General features: G+C 37.5%; 1 protein-coding gene and 1 non-coding gene across 2 annotated transcripts in view; both read right to left on the minus strand.

Annotated features, from left to right (window-relative positions):
- LOC110450774 (cardioacceleratory peptide receptor-like) overlaps positions 1-21,339 on the minus strand; it is an 88,532-nt gene that overhangs the window by 31,054 nt on the left and 36,139 nt on the right. The window contains exon 2 of the mRNA XM_021498480.1: positions 12,410-12,545. Within this exon, the coding sequence (XP_021354155.1) occupies positions 12,410-12,545 (136 nt within the window). The remainder of the gene's footprint in view (positions 1-12,409; positions 12,546-21,339) is intronic.
- Trnar-acg lies at positions 19,827-19,899 on the minus strand. The gene has a single exon. It is a non-coding gene; the product is annotated as a tRNA-Arg (tRNA).

The raw sequence follows: 21,339 nt of genomic DNA on the forward strand, positions 1-21,339 counted from the left end.
CCCCCCCCAGGTAGGTATTCCGATCCGCCACTGCTCGACCACCAAAACCTGCCTCGTCCTTAAGAAATGTCCACCCTTCGTAATACACGTGTTTTTCTTGTATTTCTCGGGTCGTCATTACTGTATTGAGTATCAGGCATTTCAATGCCGTATTATAAACTGGGGGACACCAGGTAAGCAAATAGTACACGTGCTTAACGATGATATTTCAACACCCGATATCGAAACGTTACTGGGAAATGTGTATCTAAATTATCACATTTACTTCAGAAATAAAGCTTCAGTTCGAAGACATAAAGTGACTCACGGTAGGACACTGACATGAGACTGGCCAAATTACTTCAAGAAGGTTATATATTGTATCAAGCATATGGCATGCAGACTGATGTGTTTTGTCTATCGGCATCACATGTACCTGTCACGTGTTTACACCAGTTTTTTGAGACACAATGTATCGAGTAAATTTAAGTGTACTAACTTTGTGAAAATAGATTATTTTGTAAAATTTCAACTTTCTTTTTTTCCATTTTAAGTCCCGCAAGGTATGTGTTTTTTTGTGTTTTTTTTTTATCAAATTCATACAAGAGTTGCTGTTGTGTAGTTACATTTTTGGTAGTGGCACATTGATACTTAAATGAATATATTTAGCTGTCGGACGTCAGTGGGATCGTGACCTTGAAGAGGTACTGGTCGTCTGGCCAAGATAATAAAACCCAAACATGGAGTGGTCGTGCTATAAAAAACATAATCCCAGGTAAGCTCATAAGCTCAAAACTAGACCTGTTTTGTTTGTTATTTGAAGCCGGTGTGGTAAGGACGTAATAGGAGTAAGTGAAGTATATTGGTTTTTATCAGCGTGTCTCTCCAAAGTCAGGGTTATGATGTTATTTTGTAATAATAACGGCTTAAATCATTGTTATATGACGGATAAACATGTATATACATAACACATAGTGCTTCATTACCCAACGACCTTTTTAAACTACATTCTGCAAATCAAATAAAAATAAACGATCTCGACAGAAACTTTCCTCTCTCCTGTCAAGTTTTGCTATTTAAATGTCATTCTCTTTCCAAAATAGTGATTAACTCTTCTGAACAAAATTACAAACACAAAGATCTTTGCAATATTCTGATATGAAGATATTAATAACCTGAACAGAATTAAATAGGTACTTTTCATCACTCTTTGCCTGCCCATAACGGAAGCTAGTTCTGTAAACTTCCGTTCATAAACCCGCATTATTTCTGACTTTATTACACATACTGTCCTTCAGAAACTTCCAAACCAGATCTATTTCGGCAGCTTTTTGGTCAATATCCTACGGCTTTGCTATTGGTTACATAGTTCCAAGTTAATATCTCCGTAAATTAGTATCATACATGTATTTCCGGTTTTGATTTCCAGCAGCATATTTCAGATTGATTTCATATACATGCAGGTATGTTCCATGACTTCATCTTTCTATCTGGATCCCCGGAATGAGTTCCGTACAAGCGTTATTTGTGCATGCATGGATAAAGCTGATATTCTGGACTGTTTATTTACCAGTGGTTTTACAGAGGAGCCTACAGTAGACGAACCAGTGTCGGACAAAAATTACAAGGTACACACATATCTAAAAAAATCAATTACTAAAAATACGAAATAAAAATAGAAATCTGGTTTGCCGATAGCACCATGAGGGTAATTAGTCCATATAGGACTCAACAGAGGGAATAAATAATGAAAACACCTGTCTAGATTGTCCCCAAGTGTATGACCACAACAGGTTTCCTCACTCCCGACTCGTTGGATAAATCTGCTAGGAGTCGCTAAACGTTTCGGTTAGTCTTGTGATTATGACGTCAAGTAACATTGCTTTACGACGTCAGCTTCAATGGAGACGTCATAGTTCATGGCAATTGTACCAGGAATAACGCATTTCCAAGAAAACATGTTTTCATATATAGTATAGGACAGTTGTGAGAGAAAAAGTTCCCCATACTTATGATGGTTGATTATCATATTTATTTAACTCTTGTAGTTAGTTTTCAGATTGTAAAAAAACACTCGGTAAGCATAGTGTCTTTATATAATTCGAAAATTAACCCTTTCACCCCTATGTAACTTTACTAAACCCTACCATGCATTGATCAGGATGAGCCCATCATAGTCTACAGTGGCGAAAGGGTTAACTATCTCGAGTTCGATAGATAAACTTGATAAAACAACAACCACTTGTTTGGGAACCTCGACATCGATGAACTATAGGCAACAAACTCTTACAAGCTATTCTGTCTTTGCGTATTGCAGAGTTATCTTCTCTTGTGAGCAGGTATTGATTGTTACGTCATTGGTTTGTGTGGGAAAATTACGTCGTTTTCTCAAAAATTGATGACGTTACTCTCACAAACAAATGACGTAACAATCAATACCTGCTCACAAGTGCAGATAACTCTGCAATACGAAAAGGCGGATAAGATGGAACACGTATAAAGTAAACCGTTAAAGTAAACAGGATAGTACCATCAGCCAAGAAAAGCTTCATCGGAAAAAAAGGATCAAAATCAGACCAAGAACGCTCGTGAACAGTAAGAATGCATAGAAAAAACAAAATGGAGAAAGAAGTACAAGATGACATTGTGGAACATATTGAGTGTATTGACATTTTTAGTATCAAGTAGTTCAGATTTATTGTAAAAATGGTCAAATGTTCGTTAGCCCCTGGCGGTGCTTGACGATTGCACTGTTAGAGTGAATTACAGAAAGGTGATTTATGTCATCTTTACGGATTTTGTGAAACCGTTTGACAAGGTCCCGCATCAATTACTAATTGCAAAACTGCAGAAAAAAACTAGTATAAGTTAACATAAATTTGTCAAAAGACCATCTCGTGATAATTGGGATCCCCCAATGAAATATTATAGGACAAATATTACTTGGAATATACTTTTAACGATTTGTCTGACTTAACACTTTCGAATACCTTCATGTTTGCTAACGTCACACGATTTTATGAGGAAATCAAAAGCAGCTGGTATACGAAAATGAGACAAGACCTAGAGGACATGGAAAATTGGTTCAAATGAAGGCTTTAAAAATCCTGTCACGTAAACATAAGACAAAAACTATAAATGGAAAGGAAGCTTAAAAGTTCTATATTTTTGGAGCAGGAGAGTATCAAATCAGATTGGAAAACTAAGCCTCTTAGAGATAGAAAAGGATTTAAATAATGCGCCCCATATAAAACCACCCCTAAATAAGTTAGACAGTATTGTTGGGTTATTCTGTTTGGTTTTGGTTTAGTGTTTCAGGGTTTAACGCCCTATCAGCAGCTAATGTCATTTAAGAACGTGCCTCCATGCGTGTTGTGAATGCGTAACATTATGTAAACTTCCGGTATTGAACTATAATGTGACTACTGTCACAACAATATACCGAAATTGTTTGTGGCTCCCCACTGTATGTTGGACTACAGGGACACTAGTTAATCAATAGATCTATTCCACTGAGGATGTGCAGTTTCATCCATTTTTCGTCCAAATGTATTTACTACACCGACGACGTGGGGTTGCTACAAGGTCCACTCGTTACCAATAGGTACCTAACAATATAAAAGAGGATACAGTGCATTTTCTTTAAACTATTTTCATGTCTTTTGTGTGATAGGATTGGCCACTGGTGCCAATGCAAATTGATATGATGGTTATAAGAATAGTACCATAAAATTTGATTAGATGGAAAAACAGCTGCCTCTTCGGCATGGAAAATATCTTTTGTCCACTTAGCAAGGACCGTTCTTCACGCATATCTACATACGATGTATTTCACTGTGTTGATTCACAAGAAAATAATATACACAGTTAAGGAGGATTTGCGCTTACAATGATCATGAACAGACGGACAAGGTGCTTCCTATATACCCCCCAAAATTTCGTTTGTAGGAATATACAACCTACAAGTAGGCAGTGATAGATATATACCACTAACTCGGAACACCCTGACCGCATTGGTCGACTGATCAGTGCTTTAATTTGTATTCCTATATCAGTCAGTAATCCATTGAGAAAACACGGTCTCTGTACGCGAGTAGACGGTTAACGTTTCGGTTGATCGGTTGACCCCGGATAACCAATCAATTAATCTACGATGCTTCTAACCGTACTTCCGGCCCCGGAGACCGAGCTGATACATTTCTCCTGACAAGTCTTCCGGTCTTAAATGCAGGTTCAGTGTGATTTTAAACGGCGACACGCCTAATAATCCTAAATGTACATTACTATCACGATAATGCCGCGACCTAATAGAAAATGCAATGCCAACGTTTTACACTCTAAAGACTATGTATAATAACGTCATTAATGTTTTTGTTTTGATTCCAAACCCAAACCCCGATATTTTATCACGTGTTAGGCAAAGCTAAAGCTAACGATTTACTTAAATTGAAATAATAAATAGTAAGCCATCAAAATGACGAATATTGCTTTGTTTTCACTAAAATTAATAGCTAGAATAAATCAACGCTTGAACGAGTAGGTAAGGTCTCCTTGTACAAAGTGCGCAGGGGGTTCTATCTCGCAATTTTCATCAAGGGTTCTTTTTTCGCTAGTTCCGCGGGCTGGTCATAATCGCCGAATTATTAATACCACATACATAATAGCCATATTATATACACAAAAAAAACATATGAAAAAAGAACTGAATGAAATAATTGATTGTCCAGAAAATAATGCATTTTATTTTTTGTTTGAGTAAGCGGTAAATTTATACAAAAGGTCATTGATAATTCGACATCAGGTACATGTAGATGCGACATTTTATTTCATTTGTTTTCGATTCGATTACAATCGCCGATATTAGGTTACATATACACTGTACTAATTAAATAAATAAAAACACACACAAAATATTTTGCAATGTGAATAGCCATTACAAGTAAACGACTGTTACCTGTTAAGCTGGAAAGAAAATCATGCAAATGGCAAAAAATTAAGTATGTATAAGGTACGGAGCTCGTCTGCACCCAACGTACTAAGGGCACATTCAACTAGGGATAGTCTGGCATGGCTGCAGACTATTCACGATGGTCGCACTTATAACCACAGGTTCCTGGCTTAATAAATGGATTTCTTGATAAGGACAAATAGCCGTTAGTTGTCGAGTCCTGAATTCAGTTAGTACATGTATGTCAGCAGGAGGTATACACTTAATGCATTACCATGCGTGATAACAATGGCTCGAAGGCCGTACTCCTTAATCACACGTACTAACAACAAAGGCTTAACGAGTATCTCAAATGGACTGTCTTGGGTCAAAGACATATCATCACTCTTGATTTGGTCGTCTTTGTGTTTTGTTTTGGTTCGAAGTGATTTTCGTGTAGACAAGTGGAGAGAGTTTATTTAAAGCGTATTTAAGTGTTTGGAATAAAGTGGCACCTGTATTCAGCACCAGATTGATTTATACATAAAATTTCTAGACGTAGACGACGCTAGTTTTTTTCAAAGATATTGCATGATAATGTGAAAACACATTAACTATGTACATATGTATGCCAGTAGGAAGTATACACTTAATGCATTACCATGAATAAAGTGGCACCTGTATTCAGCGCCAGATTGATTTATACATAAAAACTCTGACCCTATTCCTTTATTTACCTGGAATTACTGCCTTTTATCAGGAATATTTACATTTTTTTAGCTCCGTTAATCCGGAATGCTTGCAATCTTTTAGCTCCATTTATTTTCGCATTCCTTCAGCTTAATTTATCTGGCTGTTATAAGCTTCGTGGTTAACCTCTTACCCTCGAATTGAGATGTGTCCGTCTAACTCACATGTGTGATAGAGTACATTTATCTGAGAGAACTGTGAGAGAACTGTTTATAACAAAATACTTAATGATTTTGAACAGAAACGTCTGTACATATACACGATTTATGAGCGACTTTTTAGATAACTGTAAATGTATGCATTGGAAATTTTATTACTCGCAAGGGGTTATAGCTTTGATAAATCATTTCTTTGAAACACATAACATGTGAACTTTCAAAAAAAACAACAGAAAAAACCCCACTCAACCAAACAATAAAGTTAAATATTAAAAAAACACACAAAAACACCCTTCAACAGTGTTCATGGAGTTAAATTGCAACGATAGAGGCCGGGATTCGAACCCTGGACCTTTGGGTTTTTGTCTGCAGTAGGACAGGAATCCTCAATAAAGCAGTACAAGAAGTGACATGACGTTGATGTCTGCACGCGTACGGTAGGCGATTAAGAATTAATCTTTTTAAGAATTACATTTCGTCAGATGGGGGTCTTAGTCGTTGTGACGATAAAAGGCAGGATTCGAACCCTGGACCTTTGTTTTTTCTGCAGTGGGACAGGAATCCTCAATAAAGAAGTACAAGAAGTGACATGACGTTGATGGCTGCACGCATGCGGTAGGCCAGATACGTATATACTTAATGGCTTTATATGTATCTGGGTAGGCGATTCATATGTGCCACTGTTTTAGAATAACAATTCGTCACATTCGACGGTAATTTTTTCTAAAAACAAGGTCTTTTCCCCGTGATGGGGGTCATGGAGACACGGTAGTCTAGTGTTAGAACGCCGGGCTCGTAACCAAATGGTTGCGGATTCGCGTCACAGCACGGCACTGTGTTGTATCTTTGAGCAAGATACTTTACTCCGCTTTTTCCAGTCTACTAAGTTGTAAATGAGTACATGGTTGGGCAGTGCTAGAATTGTTGAATGAGAGCTGTGAGCGACGAAATGGCAGCACCGGTTATATGCTCCCAAGGGAGTTGAGAAAGATATTGGCTGGTTGTAAAGGCCCTATAATCACGGATAATAACTTGTGAACCGCTTTGAGACGACCTACGAACTAGGTTGTGATAAAGCGGTATATTGAATTGTTATAATCATTATGTAAACTTCCGGTATTGAACTATAATGTGACTACTGTCACAACAATATACCGAAATTGTTTGTGGCTCCCCACTGTATGTTGGACTACAGGGACACTAGTTAATCAATAGATCTATTCCACTGAGGATGTGCAGTTTCATCCATTTTTCGTCCAAATGTATTTACTACACCGACGACGTGGGGTTGCTACAAGGTCCACTCGTTACCAATAGGTACCTAACAATATAAAAGAGGATACAGTGCATTTTCTTTAAACTATTTTCATGTCTTTTGTGTGATAGGATTGGCCACTGGTGCCAATGCAAATTGATATGATGGTTATAAGAATAGTACCATAAAATTTGATTAGATGGAAAAACAGCTGCCTCTTCGGCATGGAAAATATCTTTTGTCCACTTAGCAAGGACCGTTCTTCACGCATATCTACATACGATGTATTTCACTGTGTTGATTCACAAGAAAATAATATACACAGTTAAGGAGGATTTGCGCTTACAATGATCATGAACAGACGGACAAGGTGCTTCCTATATACCCCCCAAAATTTCGTTTGTAGGAATATACAACCTACAAGTAGGCAGTGATAGATATATACCACTAACTCGGAACACCCTGACCGCATTGGTCGACTGATCAGTGCTTTAATTTGTATTCCTATATCAGTCAGTAATCCATTGAGAAAACACGGTCTCTGTACGCGAGTAGACGGTTAACGTTTCGGTTGATCGGTTGACCCCGGATAACCAATCAATTAATCTACGATGCTTCTAACCGTACTTCCGGCCCCGGAGACCGAGCTGATACATTTCTCCTGACAAGTCAATATGAGTTAAGACCTCCTAGGAACTGTCTCCATTAATATAACAAGATTACATGAGGCATATCTTAATCACCCAGTTCAATTGTGTGACCGAAATTTCATGCCAATCTGACATTCGAAGTTCCTCGGGAATTATCCTTGTCTGCTATTCCTGACTGTTATTTGCCACATACTGTTTACTAGAGCTGAATGGTCAATAACAGCTTTATAAATATAATCCTTTTGTAAAGGAGTACATTAACAGAATGATATATTTATCAATTATGAACTTTTGTCGAGGTCGAAACGTTGTTATATGAACCTGATAGAATTATATCAATCGAACACGCAATCAAAAGTCCAAAATTGTGATTATACAGATCATGTCATTAGACAGTATGAAATATTAGATAACAAAATATTGGGACTCGCTGGAATTGCTTTCGGAACGAAATATCCGGATCAAAATGTAGGAACGTGATGTCAATGTGCTATATACTTGCGAACCTGAGACCAAGGATTAGCCAATCAGAATCAAGGAAAATCAAACCATATTTAATACTTTAGAGTACACACGACTGTCAACATGTTTTCTCTCTCTCAATATACATTCACATTCAAAAATACTTTTTCTATGTGTCTTCGGTTCGTTGATGTTATGTACACGGACAAATAATGTATATATTTTCCCACCGCCGGGCTCCATCCAGCGGTTTTCATCTTACTATTACCCTCTTAATATGTTTCTGTTGTTGATACGTTGCTTATTTCTTCCAATTTTCACTCTCAAACATACAATATCCTTTTCCATCAGTTTCCTATACCCGATGTCATTTTATTTTTTATAATTTTCCAATCCCTATAAGTTCAAAATTTCATTATAAGAGTTAGTCACATGGCAAAAAAACCACCCAACTATTTACTTTTCTACATGACTCTAATGCTCTTCCGTAATTTTCGTAAGCGAATGAAAATATACTTATTTAAATGACAACAAACGGACAACTCTGCAGGTTGGGGGCGGTGGAAATTGTATCGTAAGATGCTACTAATGCGGGAAACCCCTGCAGAATTGAGGATTTGCTTTTGAGCCCTCTACTTGGTGACACAAAAGTAACCAAAATAAATCTGCTGCACCCAGTGCATAATTTGGGATCTTTATATATTCCTAGTGCCTTGCTTTACAATGCTTCACTTTTGGCTTTAATATGAAACGGTCGCCCTGGTGAGTTGGACAATGGGCTCCGTCCCCAGGCCGGGACAAACTAAAGTCCCTTAACATGGTAGTTGTTATTCCCTACTTTGCGTCCAGCATTTAGGGTAATGGCAACAACTGGTTAATCCGTTGTCTGTATAATGTGACTGGGTGGAATACTGTGCTGGGTGCATTAGGCATGGTATTTCAGTGAGATAGCACTATGAATCTGTATCAGATCCCCGCTTTCACAAGGAGGCAAGTAGACCAACACACCCATAGGGTATATAGGGTTTGGATGGATTTTTTTCATGTACATTGCGGCAATGAATAGCAGTAGCTGATCTACATATCCTGTGGAGCGCGTTAGCACTCCTCAGAAGATATGTAGATCAGCTACTGCTATGAAAAATATTCCATTCAATTCAAATATTAACGTTACGATGAACTACAATAAATAAAGTTACAATTCTTTTTGCAGATTTAATATTTTTGATATTAGTATCGGTCAAAAAAACATAAAAAGGAACAGCCAGAACTCCAGCCTACACACACACTTCAAATGTTCGACTTCCGCAGATCAGCTGATTTTGTTGAAACGGAAATATATATCTAGAATCTAAAAACAACCAACACCTGATATTCCATTCATTTTTGAAAGATGATCTTATTTGATTTTTTTTCGCATTAACACCGTATATTATATAATTTGAAAAGTTTATGTCTGCAGTATTTCAAATCATCACTCACTATAGTAACCAACCAGGGCACTCGTCAGCCGAGCACCCGTCGGCAGTAGGCATAGAGCTCATTTGAAGTTAAATGTACAGCCGTTGAATGTACAGTTTACCAAAAAACCTGCATATGTAAATGATGATAATAAGTTCGTGACCACGAGGAACCGATTGTGAGTCGGAGGTCAGTATTTAATATGACAATGTTATAAGTATGTTTTTTAGTTTTTAATTAGAAAGAATAATAATAATAGTACAATGGTGGACCATTCATGATTTTTGTAATGTTTATTATTATTTTTCGCAACTACGTTATCACGGAGGAGGAGAGATAACTATTCTCAGAAACGGTATTATGCGTAGTAATATGAAGTGGTCATTGTGTGTGAAATCAGCTGACTGGTTGCACGAGAATTGTTGTATTCATAGTCTAAAGGCAGTTGTTTTCAGTTGGTAGATTCATATACAGTACCAACACACAACACACATGGGGTCACGTCCTTGAATGTCCTTAGCTGCTGATAGGGCTTTAAACCCGTTCACCAAACCAGTCAACAAGAAACGGGGACTGATAATAACACACGTACGGCTGATTATCCTATTACCAATTAATTGGCAAGGTGAGACATTGTTTTTTAGTACATCACAATCACTGACCGGGGAATAGCCTGCGCAACGCGCAGATCAAAGACGAACGTAGAAGCATTCAAAAAATATTACGATCATTATCTTTCTATCGACCCTGATAAATATGGCAGTAAAAGTGTTTGTCTGAATAGTCAACAAATAACTAGATGTACATAAGGTTCATTAGCGTATCTCATAACACTGAATTTGGTTTTGTAAATGAAATAATTTGATTGGCCGATATGCTTTTCACTCATTGATGGCAAAACAATATCAAGGTCAAATAATTGATCAAATCTCTTTGCATAGGTATACCATTAATATACGTTGAGTATGAGTGATACATACTGTACTGTCGACCAACTCAGCGCTTGAACTGCTTCTCTTAGAATGTTAAAATGTAGCATTTCATTTTTTTTACATCAATGTCCTCATTGAAATCATAAACTGTCCATTGGTTTCTAGGGGCATTATAGCGCGATGATGTACCTTAGCCAATTGATCTAAACGCCAAAGGTTCGAACCCTCACCTGTGTTCTTTGCGATGTCCCACTGTACTGTGCCCCCCCCCCCCCCCCCCCCCCCCCCCCCCCCCCCGTACACTCTCATTACGTTTTGATACAGCTATAGCACAGTTTTGCGAGGATACTCCCGTTGTCGAGATGGCTCAGTCGGTTAGAGCAATAGTTTAACAACCTAGAGTCAATAGTTCCGAAGCCCGTCTAGCTCCGCTTATTGTTTTTATACTAGGAACAGTTTTGTTGATTATATTTTGTTTATTTCGTTTTTTTTTTTTTAATTTTCACAAACGTGTCGCAAGGTATGGTTTTCTTTTCAGAAATGATTTACCGCAGCTATTGTTTTGGCAGTGGTTCGGACATCCTTAACGTCCTATCACCTTTCATAATACACATGTTTATTCTTGTCGTATGTTTGTGTCGTCACATCTGTATTGCGTATTGGACATTTTTTGGCGTAGCGTAAAATATATTAACACCACCCATTGCGTGGCGATGTCATCAAACCTGCCCCTGTCTACAAGATCGTAAAAAGTGACAAAAATCAAGTTAAAGACCTATAGTACAAGTAGTCCTACATTACTGCTAGTTGTTTTATGCCAATATATGGTAACCTTCTCTTCATGGGACTCTGTGATCGAAATAAGTGTTTTTACATCGATACTTTTCTATTTAAACTATTGTCATTATCATCGGTAAGAATTTGGTCATATTACAAAACATATATTAACCGGTATCGTCTGCGGCCATCCATGACTCCCTATTTCCGCCCGTTCTCTGATCAGTCAAAGTCATTGTACTTTTCAGCTTTATCAGTGCACGGGCACTTGCGTTCAGCAATTAAGAGAGAGAGAGAGAGAGAGAGAGAGAGAGAGAGAGAGAGAGAGAGAGAGAGAAAAAAACCTAACTAAACAAAGGACAATTCCGGAACCTGGTCATCCTATATAGAAGCCGACCAGTTCCCAGAACTGTGTTTGTGTTGTTTATCTGCTAAACTCAAGTGCATGTTGTGATACTGAGTAGGTAAAACGTTTCGTTTTTGAAAGAAAGAGAGGGTTTGGTAATTGTTTAATTAGGTTTTTGAATTATTCTACATATTCTGCAACTTAAAGCTGTATTTGGAACTATTTACGTTCGCATGTAACGTTGATATGGAAAACCCCCTAATATTATATACTTATATACAATACATACCTTTATATAGATAAACAAAACAATAGTGTATACTTATATACAATAAATACCTTTATATGGATAAACAAAACAATAGTATATACTTATATACAATACATACCTTTATATAGATAAACAAAACAATAGTGTATACTTATATACAATACGTACCTTTATATAGATAAACAAAACAATAGTGTATACTTACAGACCCGTACACGTTCGCTGTTCCACCTTGGACGCAAACGGTACGGAAATGCTACGCAAACGGTACGCTGAAAGAAGAACAGCGAACGTGTACGGGTCTGTATATACAATACATACCTTTATATAGATAAACAAAACAATAGTATATACTTATATACAATACATACCTTTATATAGATAAACAAAACAATAGTGTATACTTATATACAATACATACCTGTATATAGATAAACCTACCTGCACAGGCGAGGTTGGCGATAAACATGTTCATTCGAGATTTAATCTTCCTGGACATAAAAATGAGGAATAACACCAAGGCATTCGTTGTCATGGTTACCAGAAACAGGACGCACATGAACGCTACTTGAGCAGTCTGGAAGAAATAAAAACAAATAGGTTCATCAATAATAATGAAATAGATAATAAAGAATTATTATTGTAAATTAATTATCTATGTGTTTTTATTTGCAGAACATAACAAATAGAGAAATAAATCATCACGAGACAGATTTCACACCATCAAGTGTAAAAAATGGAAAACATAAATAATGTAAATAAATGGTAAAAAGAAGATTGGCTCTAATCATTCGTATGATGGGCGGAATGGCAGTTTACACCGGGCTAATTTCGGGATTACAGCGGGCGACCGGTACCTATTGCAGACCCCTGGTCCCGTGACTTTTGAGACCGGGACTTAAGCTTGCTGTGTTTCCACCCTAAAACACACAGTATCACATCAGCCTATTCCCTACATTCGCTACTATAAACACCCCTACGGAGTTCACAACAATATATTTCCCACTTTATGCCCCTGTCACTATAGTTAACCCTACCTGGTTCAGATTGCATTCATATCACCAATGAACACGATTACCCAGCTGCCCACTGGTTGTTGATTTCATCGTGATAATTTTAAGGCGGGCACAAGAGGTCTTCGAGTGTAACTGTTCTATTTAATCTCTCAACCCCCTTGGGGTAAGATTAATAGAATCTTCCCCTACCTTGAGGGTGTGACAGAGAAATCTCCAAACCGAGGGGTGATGTTTTTTGGTTGTCTAGCCTAACCATAAAATCAGCCAAGGGTTGGAGATTTCTCTGCTATACCCTCAAAGTAGGGGATGATTATTTTTCTCCAAACCTATTATTTCAGTTACAGCTCCACCGACAGTAGTCTGTCATGTTTGTAAACAAAAACACATGTGGGGTATGCATATCGTCATTCACTTTTGATGACGTCACAATTAACGATGACGCATTTTAATTGAACACGTGCTAATCGGCACGAAGCTATCTCCCCCTAGGGGTTGACTAATAGAATCTTCCCCCCCCCCTCTTGGTGGTGAGATAGGAGAATATCAACCCGAGGGGGAGGTCTTAAGTTGCCAAACACGAGGCTTTGCCGAGTGTTTGGCAACTAAAGAATCTTTCCCCGAGGGTTGAGATTCCAAGGGGGTGAATGATTCTTTTTCTCTTACCTTGTTCTTTCATTGTGTATCATATGCGCAATGTAATGATAACGTTACATGCTAAATTCAGGGTTGACATGACGTTGATGGATTGTTGACGTGACGTCATTGTATTGTTAAAGTGACGGCATGCCATTGTTAGGAATAGGGGAATCCCCCGTCTCAACCCTAGGGTGAGACAAGGAAATCTCACACCGTTAAAAGTGCGGATACACATGTCCAGGGTAAGAGAAAAGCTGATCTTTTCCGGCTAAAACGGGAGACACGCCTGTGAAGGGTGAGAGAAAGGGGAATCTCAACCAGAAGAGGGATTCTTAAGTAATTCTTAAGGGATTCTCGGCAAAGCCTCATGTTTGGCAACTTAAGAATCTTTCCTTGAGTGTTCAGATTTCCCTATCTCACCCTCAATGGGGTGATTGATATTTTTTCTCTTATCCTATCTATCCATTATGTAGCATACACAGAAAGTAATAATAATGTTACAGGCCAAAATCACGGTTGACTTATCGTTGATGGATTGTTGACATGACGTCATCGTTTTGTTGACGTGACGTCATGCCATTGTCATGAATAGGGGAATCCCCCCGTCTCAACCCTAGGGTGAGACTAATAAACTATTTTTACCTGTAACTGAGCGAGATCGGGTTATCTCAGTCGAGGGTTAAGATTCTGTAACAAAATCCAAACCGAGGCGTAAGCCGAGGTTGGGATGTTACAGATTCTTAGCCCGAGACTGAGATAACCCGATCTCGCTCAGTTACAGGTAATTGATTTTTTTCTCTCGCACTTTTTAGTTCAAAATGAACCATTCAATTTTGCTAAAAACTACAGGTATCGCCTTGTGCCTCAAATGAAAATGACCTCTTAACTACTAACGCTATATTTGAATGCTACCGGGTAAAAATGTAGTCCGTCCTTACATAGATTAAAACGTATTTCACAGTGTAGATTATAGTTTTTCTACAAAATCAAATATCTAACAACATTAAAACTATACATATGACGACAAACCAGGACATTTATAATGCAAATTGTCAATTTAAAGCAGTTAACGCGCGGATGAATACATCGTAGTGTAAAATTTCCGCGAAATGTCAAGTAAAGGTACAAGACAAATCGGACGAGATAGCAAAATCTAGCATGGGGTATGACGTAGGATATCTCTGTCTGAGGTGCGAAAAATATATCATCCTCGTGGTGATCTGTTTTTTATTGTTTAACCCTCGGCAAAGCCTCGGTTTAGATAATAAAAAACAACCTCCCTCAATTTACTGCTGAGATATTCTTCAAGTGGTGTCATGTGCAATAATTTTAAGGAGTTAGAGTGTTCATCAGTTGATTCTGAATATTTTCCATTTGCATACCTCATCATATTTTCATGCTTTTGTGTAAATACAGTTTTAACTAACTGCTTATTTACAAGACTAGGATCCGTCAATTGTAAAATAAACACGATTTAGCATCATCATCAATGAGGTATGATCACGCCGACGTTGTAACCCCACTTTTTATAAATGGTATGGCATGTATATAACACTTACATTATGTAATATTGTTTATAAAATTAGGGATTTTACACAACTAAACTACATGAATATGACTCATTGAATTATGCAACATAGAATTTACAAGCGGTTCGCTGATATTCAGATCTCCGTTTAAATGTAGCTATTTATAAATTATATTTGCATGGTTGTTTTCACACTAAATCTACACTAAGTTCGCCAAACATATAAACATGCATTTTTGTCATCTTTCTTGAATATGGAAAGGGTTTTCGAATTTCTGGTAGCGGATAGAAAACTATTCCATAAAATGAGTGCGACCTCTCCAAAACTCACAGTACGATGTTTTAACATGGGTTCTGCCTCCAACGACATTGGTCATGGCGGCAAATAAAAGTTGTCAAGCTCCTGTAATTACAGTTGAGGTGTTGTATTTAGTGCCGTGTAAGTGTACATCAAAATTTTGTACTTCAGCCTGCATCTTAATGTTTCCAACAGAGTAAATATAACCCTGATATGATGGGCTCTCTCTTTTGAATACAGGAAAAAAATGTGCTGTAGTGTTCCTGGCCATAGTTAAAGCTTTAAGAGTTACCAATGAGCAAGGCATTGCCATAGTCACAACAATAATAATTCGAGGTTCTTATTTACCGCTTTATCACAACCTAGTTCGAAAGTCATCTCAAAGCGAATCACAAATTATTATCAGTGGTTATAGGGCCTTTGGAACCAGCCAATATTTTTCTCAACTCCCAGGGGAGCATACAGCCGTTATTGCCATTTCGGCACTCACAGCTAGCATTCAGGAATTCTAGCTCTGCCCAACCACGTACTCATTTACAGCTGAGTAGACTGGAATAATCGGAGTAAAGTATCTTGCTCAAAGGTACAACACAGTGCCGTGCCATGGCTCGAACCGGCAATCGTTTGGTCACGAGCCCGGCGTCCTAACACTAGAATACAGTGCCTCTTATATTTTGCAATATCAGGGGGAATACTCTAATATGGAGTTGATTATGGGAATGCGAAAGGAATCTTTTGTTTTTTAGTGTTCAGTGAACCATCGACGTATACCCCTAAATGTTTTTACAGCCGGAACAACCTCAATAGTGTTGCCGATGATTTTTTTTACAAGATATCAGAATTTTGATAGCGAAATTATCCTTTATTCTGTATCTTGTCAAAAGGCTATAACGAACACTTACACAAACATTAAGGTTATCAAAGAACTAAGAACAATGTTGCTAGAGGCATGAAGATTTTTAACAAACGCTCAAAACAAATTTCTATCAAACTGAAACTATTTGTCTCCAAAATAATAACGGGGTTATCAAGTATCCAAAATTATTTCACATCCAAAAAGTGTTAAATATTTTTGTTTCCTATACTTCAAATTATTTCCACACCAAACTACATGTTTCCAAAGAGCGGAGATCTGACTAACCTCACGAGAGACAAGCCCATTGTCTATGACAACGTGGTAACAGATCTAGGCCAGCAGTATTCCGTCTGTTCGTATTCCAGAGTTATCTGCTCTTGTGAGTAGGTATTGATTGTTACGTCATTTGTTTGTGAGAGTAACGTCATCAATATTTGAGAAAACGACGTAATTTTCTCACACAAACCAATGACGTAACAATCAATACCTGCTCACAACAGAAGATAATTCTACAATACGCAAAGACGGAATAACCGTTTGACGGATTTATTTTACTGTGACATCAGCGGTGTTTACGTGTTCCACGTGCGCATCTTGTCGGAACATGATAAATCGCAGTCTGATTAAAATCATCTGTTACATGGCTCCGCTTGAACATCTGAATGTCATGGTTGATAAATAAATAGCGAGGGGTATCGAACATATTAGTTTTCCAAACCAAATATGGCGGCGGGAACTGACGTTTCTACGACGCCAAGGAAAACGTACCCGTTGGGTAATAATTGCGTAGGCAACACCACCATACAGTCTTTCTTCTCTAATAAAGCTTCGAATTTTTTTTCTGTTCGGGTTTCAGGCGATCAATCTCAAATAACTTCAGAACTTTCGCATCATTCTCATCAATGTCCGACATATTTGTTACAACTCCGAGCGACCTTTTGAAAGAGGGTCTCTGATTGGTCAAATTTTTATGAGTATTTATAAATATAAAGTTCACCTGAACGTGACCCTGACCTCGGCACACTCAGATGTTCAGGCTTAGTACGAAGTTAACGAAGCCATGTAACATACGATTTTAATCAGATTGATAAAAACGTAAACGCCCGGCTCGTGCTGAATGGAGTGGACGTCGCTGACGTGTTTTCAGGTGGCAAGGCGGGACGCACGACCAAAAAGGGAGTACAGCGATCCTAGAGATGGACGTCGGTGACGCTGTATGGGTCAAGTCCATCACGGGCACATGCACAGGACACGCGATAGACGGTTACTACACAAGTTTGTCTGGTTTTCTTCTGTTTTAACGCAAATAAAGCGTCCACTTTTGTTGTTTGTCTTTTTTTATATGTTTGTTTCGTTTTCGAAAGTTGTCATATGGCCAAATATATCCTGAATAGCTATATAACAACACTGTTGTCATTTCGGTAAAATATATACTACATACCAATACAATAGCAATGCTGTCATTAATCTAACGTGCGGGCGGGCAACCTTCCAGCCACTGACTACGCTTAACGTTGTTGAATGAAAAGCTAGCTTTCCAGTAAGGCAGTGTTTTCTCCTCATATGCCTTTGCTTCTACTCTATCCCCAATCTCAGAAATTTCGTGCCGAGATTTGGCCTGGGACTTTCAATCTGTGCATCTTTCCTTAACTACGGAAGCTGATTTGCGTCATCTCGAATACTGCAAGATCATAAGCGACCTTTCATCTTCGTTATTTTTTCCGGGTAGAAGTCTCTCGTCTTTTTGTTGTGTCGTCATTTTGCCCCGAACGAGATTACAAATATGTAATTGGAATTCTCGTTCTTTAATTTTTTCGTCCCAAGTCGACGAGATTTCAGAATTCTTTATTCTCGATATTTCGTTTTTTTCGCTCCAAAAAGACAAGAATTAAGAAACTTTAAATCTTGTAGATTCGCCTCGATAATCTGGAGAAATCGGAAGCTATCGAAAAAATTGATATATAGAACATCTTTCGTTTAACTGGAAAGCTGACTTAATCAACCTCAGAAAAAGTCACACAAAAATAATTTTAAGTACAGTATAAACCTAATTTTTCGAGGCAAAAAAACGAAATAACACGCTAACATCCGGGCCAACACGAGTGAGTAATATAGGTTTCAGTATCTTAAGCCCTTATTGTTGTTAATCATTACAAACGGATATTATATGATACAGATATCTTTGGTTTTGAGGTAAAGATCACCTAATTATAGTCCACTGCACACCATCTACGTGTAACGCTGAACACCAGTATACTTCAATATTCATCGTGATAACTTTAACGGTTCTATATAATTCTTCTATAGTAATTACGGTAAAATATACTACATACTCGTACAGCTTTCACTATGATAAATATATACAAGATAAGTATATAATTGAACTGCTGTCACTATGGTCAAATAAATGAAAAATAAACAAACATATAACCGTATATGTTTGGTTGGCATGTGCATCATGAACTGGAATTTACATAAATGAAAAAAAAAGAAAAAGGAAATAAATGGATTTATAACAGAAATGTAAACTGTGGGGCCTGGATTATGTGTTGGGTTTCCAGAAGTTGTCGTACAACGACAATGATAGAGTATATTTGAGACTGCGTTTATTCAGTTACCACTTGTCAAAATAATTAAGTGTAAGTCTCCATTTAAAGGTAAGAATAATATAGTAATATTTTGAATCCGTTTATAGCTATAGTACATTTGAATTAATTAGTATGCTATTTTCACGTTGCCTTGTATCAAACGACAAAGAAATCGAAACACACACACACACGCATAAAAAACTCGTTAAAGATATCTGAATGACAATCTCTCGGGGAACAACAGACCAGGAAAAAGTAGTCCATACATTGTCAATTGGCTATTTATCAAAATGCCATTGCACGTTCAATTTGACGTGACAATATTAGTTTTGGATGGCTTAATGCTACAGAACTGTAACAGTAATTTGCAACGCAACGTAGAAATTCTAAGTTCCTAGTTGACAAACGTTGTGTCAAATGACACAAAATCAATCGTACTCCCGGCTTGTTTACCACTTCCGTCAGCTTAAAGCACTGGCTCTTTCCGGTAAAGGGAAAACCGCGAGGTTAACTGATGGACAAAGTAACAGCCATCTTTGATTTATCGATCGAGTATTTTGGGAATTCGGGGTCAAATGTTCTCGTACGGCCTACTTTGCATGGTAGAAAAGTTCCTTTTTAGACCTTATTCTTTTTTAACTGAACTAGGGAATAGAATTTGTGGCTTTCAAAACGAACGGCATGCTTTCTTCTTATTGAATTTCTGTGGCATAATTTAAAGATTTGTGTGCTTCTTTTCTTAAATTATCAATTAACTACATCATGTTTTTGTTGACATAACGGCAAAAACATGTTGTGCTAGAAAAGCTTTACTTTCAGGAGTTCCTGGTGTTGCCTTCACTGACATGTCGAATTTATTTATATTCTTTCTGTTTGTTTTCCTGTCTCTTTGATTCCTCTCTAAGATTACTTATTTTAAAAAAGATTATAAAAACACGAGCTTGCCAGGATTCGAACCTGGAATCTTCTGATCCGTAGTCAGACGCGTTATCCATTGCGCCACAAGCCCTATACTGCATAAGTTTCTATGAATCGAATTCGAGATAAGAATTTATTCATGTGTTCAAGCTGTGGTAATTTGATTCTATTTCACTTCAAGGTCACCTCGGACTAGTCTCGTTCAACCAGACTCTTGTTGTCTGCTCATGCTACGCTGAACAGAGAGTCTCTTGAATAACAAGTGATCAAGCGTCTGGTTGAACGAGACTAACCTCGGACTTGCAAACACGGTAGTATCGTTAAATCAGAACCTTGTTGTCTGCGCAAGCTTCGCCGAACAGATAGTCTCTTGAATAACAAGTGATGAAGCGTTTGGTTGAACGAGACTAGTAAACACGGCAGCTTATATATTACGATTTCAAGTAAAGATTTCCAACAAGTTAAACTATAATATTACCATTGTCATAGATTAGCAATATTTGTTCAAATCCATTAAAAAAAGTGTTCCATTAAAATCACCTGTAACCATGCATTTCACAGAATTAAAGTTGTCCGAAATTTGAATGTTTGAAAATAGAAATAAAAAAGAAAAAATACAAAAACTGCAGGGGTCGAACTCAGGACCTTTACATTACAAAGCCTACGCTTAACAAATGCTTCTAGATTAGGACTGCAAAGCATGATCCAACATCCGATTGAGTGTTTAATTTAAAGGCCGCAACGACCATTAAAGGAAAAATCATTCTAAACCAGAAAAAATCCTTTTGGGTAACTTCATTTACTTTAAAAAAGGAAGAATAATCCAAGTAGAAAAAAACCCAAAATAGAAGTCTTCGCTATTATGCAGTGGTACCCTTTACCTAAAACATATACAGTATATACTTAAGCATTGAACTGCTTTTGTATGGTATTAATGATCTATTTGAATGACACAGCTTTGCAAGCAAATAACATAATGCGCGTTCAATACTTATATTTACGTTTTCTCTGCCTCTTATGTTCTTTTTTAAATTATAATTTATATTTAAAATTAAAAATGCCCGCCTTATCGACAGTCCACACAATTTCGTTCAATAGTTTGAACAGCGTATTGTCGCGTGGTAATTGGCAAACAAAGTAGTACTTTGAAATTTTAACAAACACTTCAATTGTATTCCATAATTCAGTATCAATACAGTTGCGTATGATATGTCTATAGTGTGATTTAAGTTTATCAATAGAATTCTGAGCTGAAAGTTAGATTTGAAATTGTTTCGATTTTTCCCCGGAACAAATTTCGCTCATGGACAAATACAGTGAACACCGTAAATCCGACTTTGCCCTCCATGAGGGAGTTATTTTTAGAAGTTAATTCGAATTTTTCTCTTTGCTCATTTTGTGAAGAATCCAGGCGTGAACGTATTTGTTGATTGTATGGGGGGAACCTGACAACAGTTGGTCTATAACAGCCTCGTTATTTGACATGTCGTCAGAAACTGAGGAACCGTGGATACGAGACGCGTGGAACTGA

The sequence above is a fragment of the Mizuhopecten yessoensis genome, unplaced genomic scaffold (assembly GCF_002113885.1).
Source record: "Mizuhopecten yessoensis strain PY_sf001 unplaced genomic scaffold, ASM211388v2 scaffold5503, whole genome shotgun sequence".
In the NCBI taxonomy this organism is placed as follows: Eukaryota; Metazoa; Mollusca; class Bivalvia; order Pectinida; family Pectinidae; genus Mizuhopecten; species Mizuhopecten yessoensis.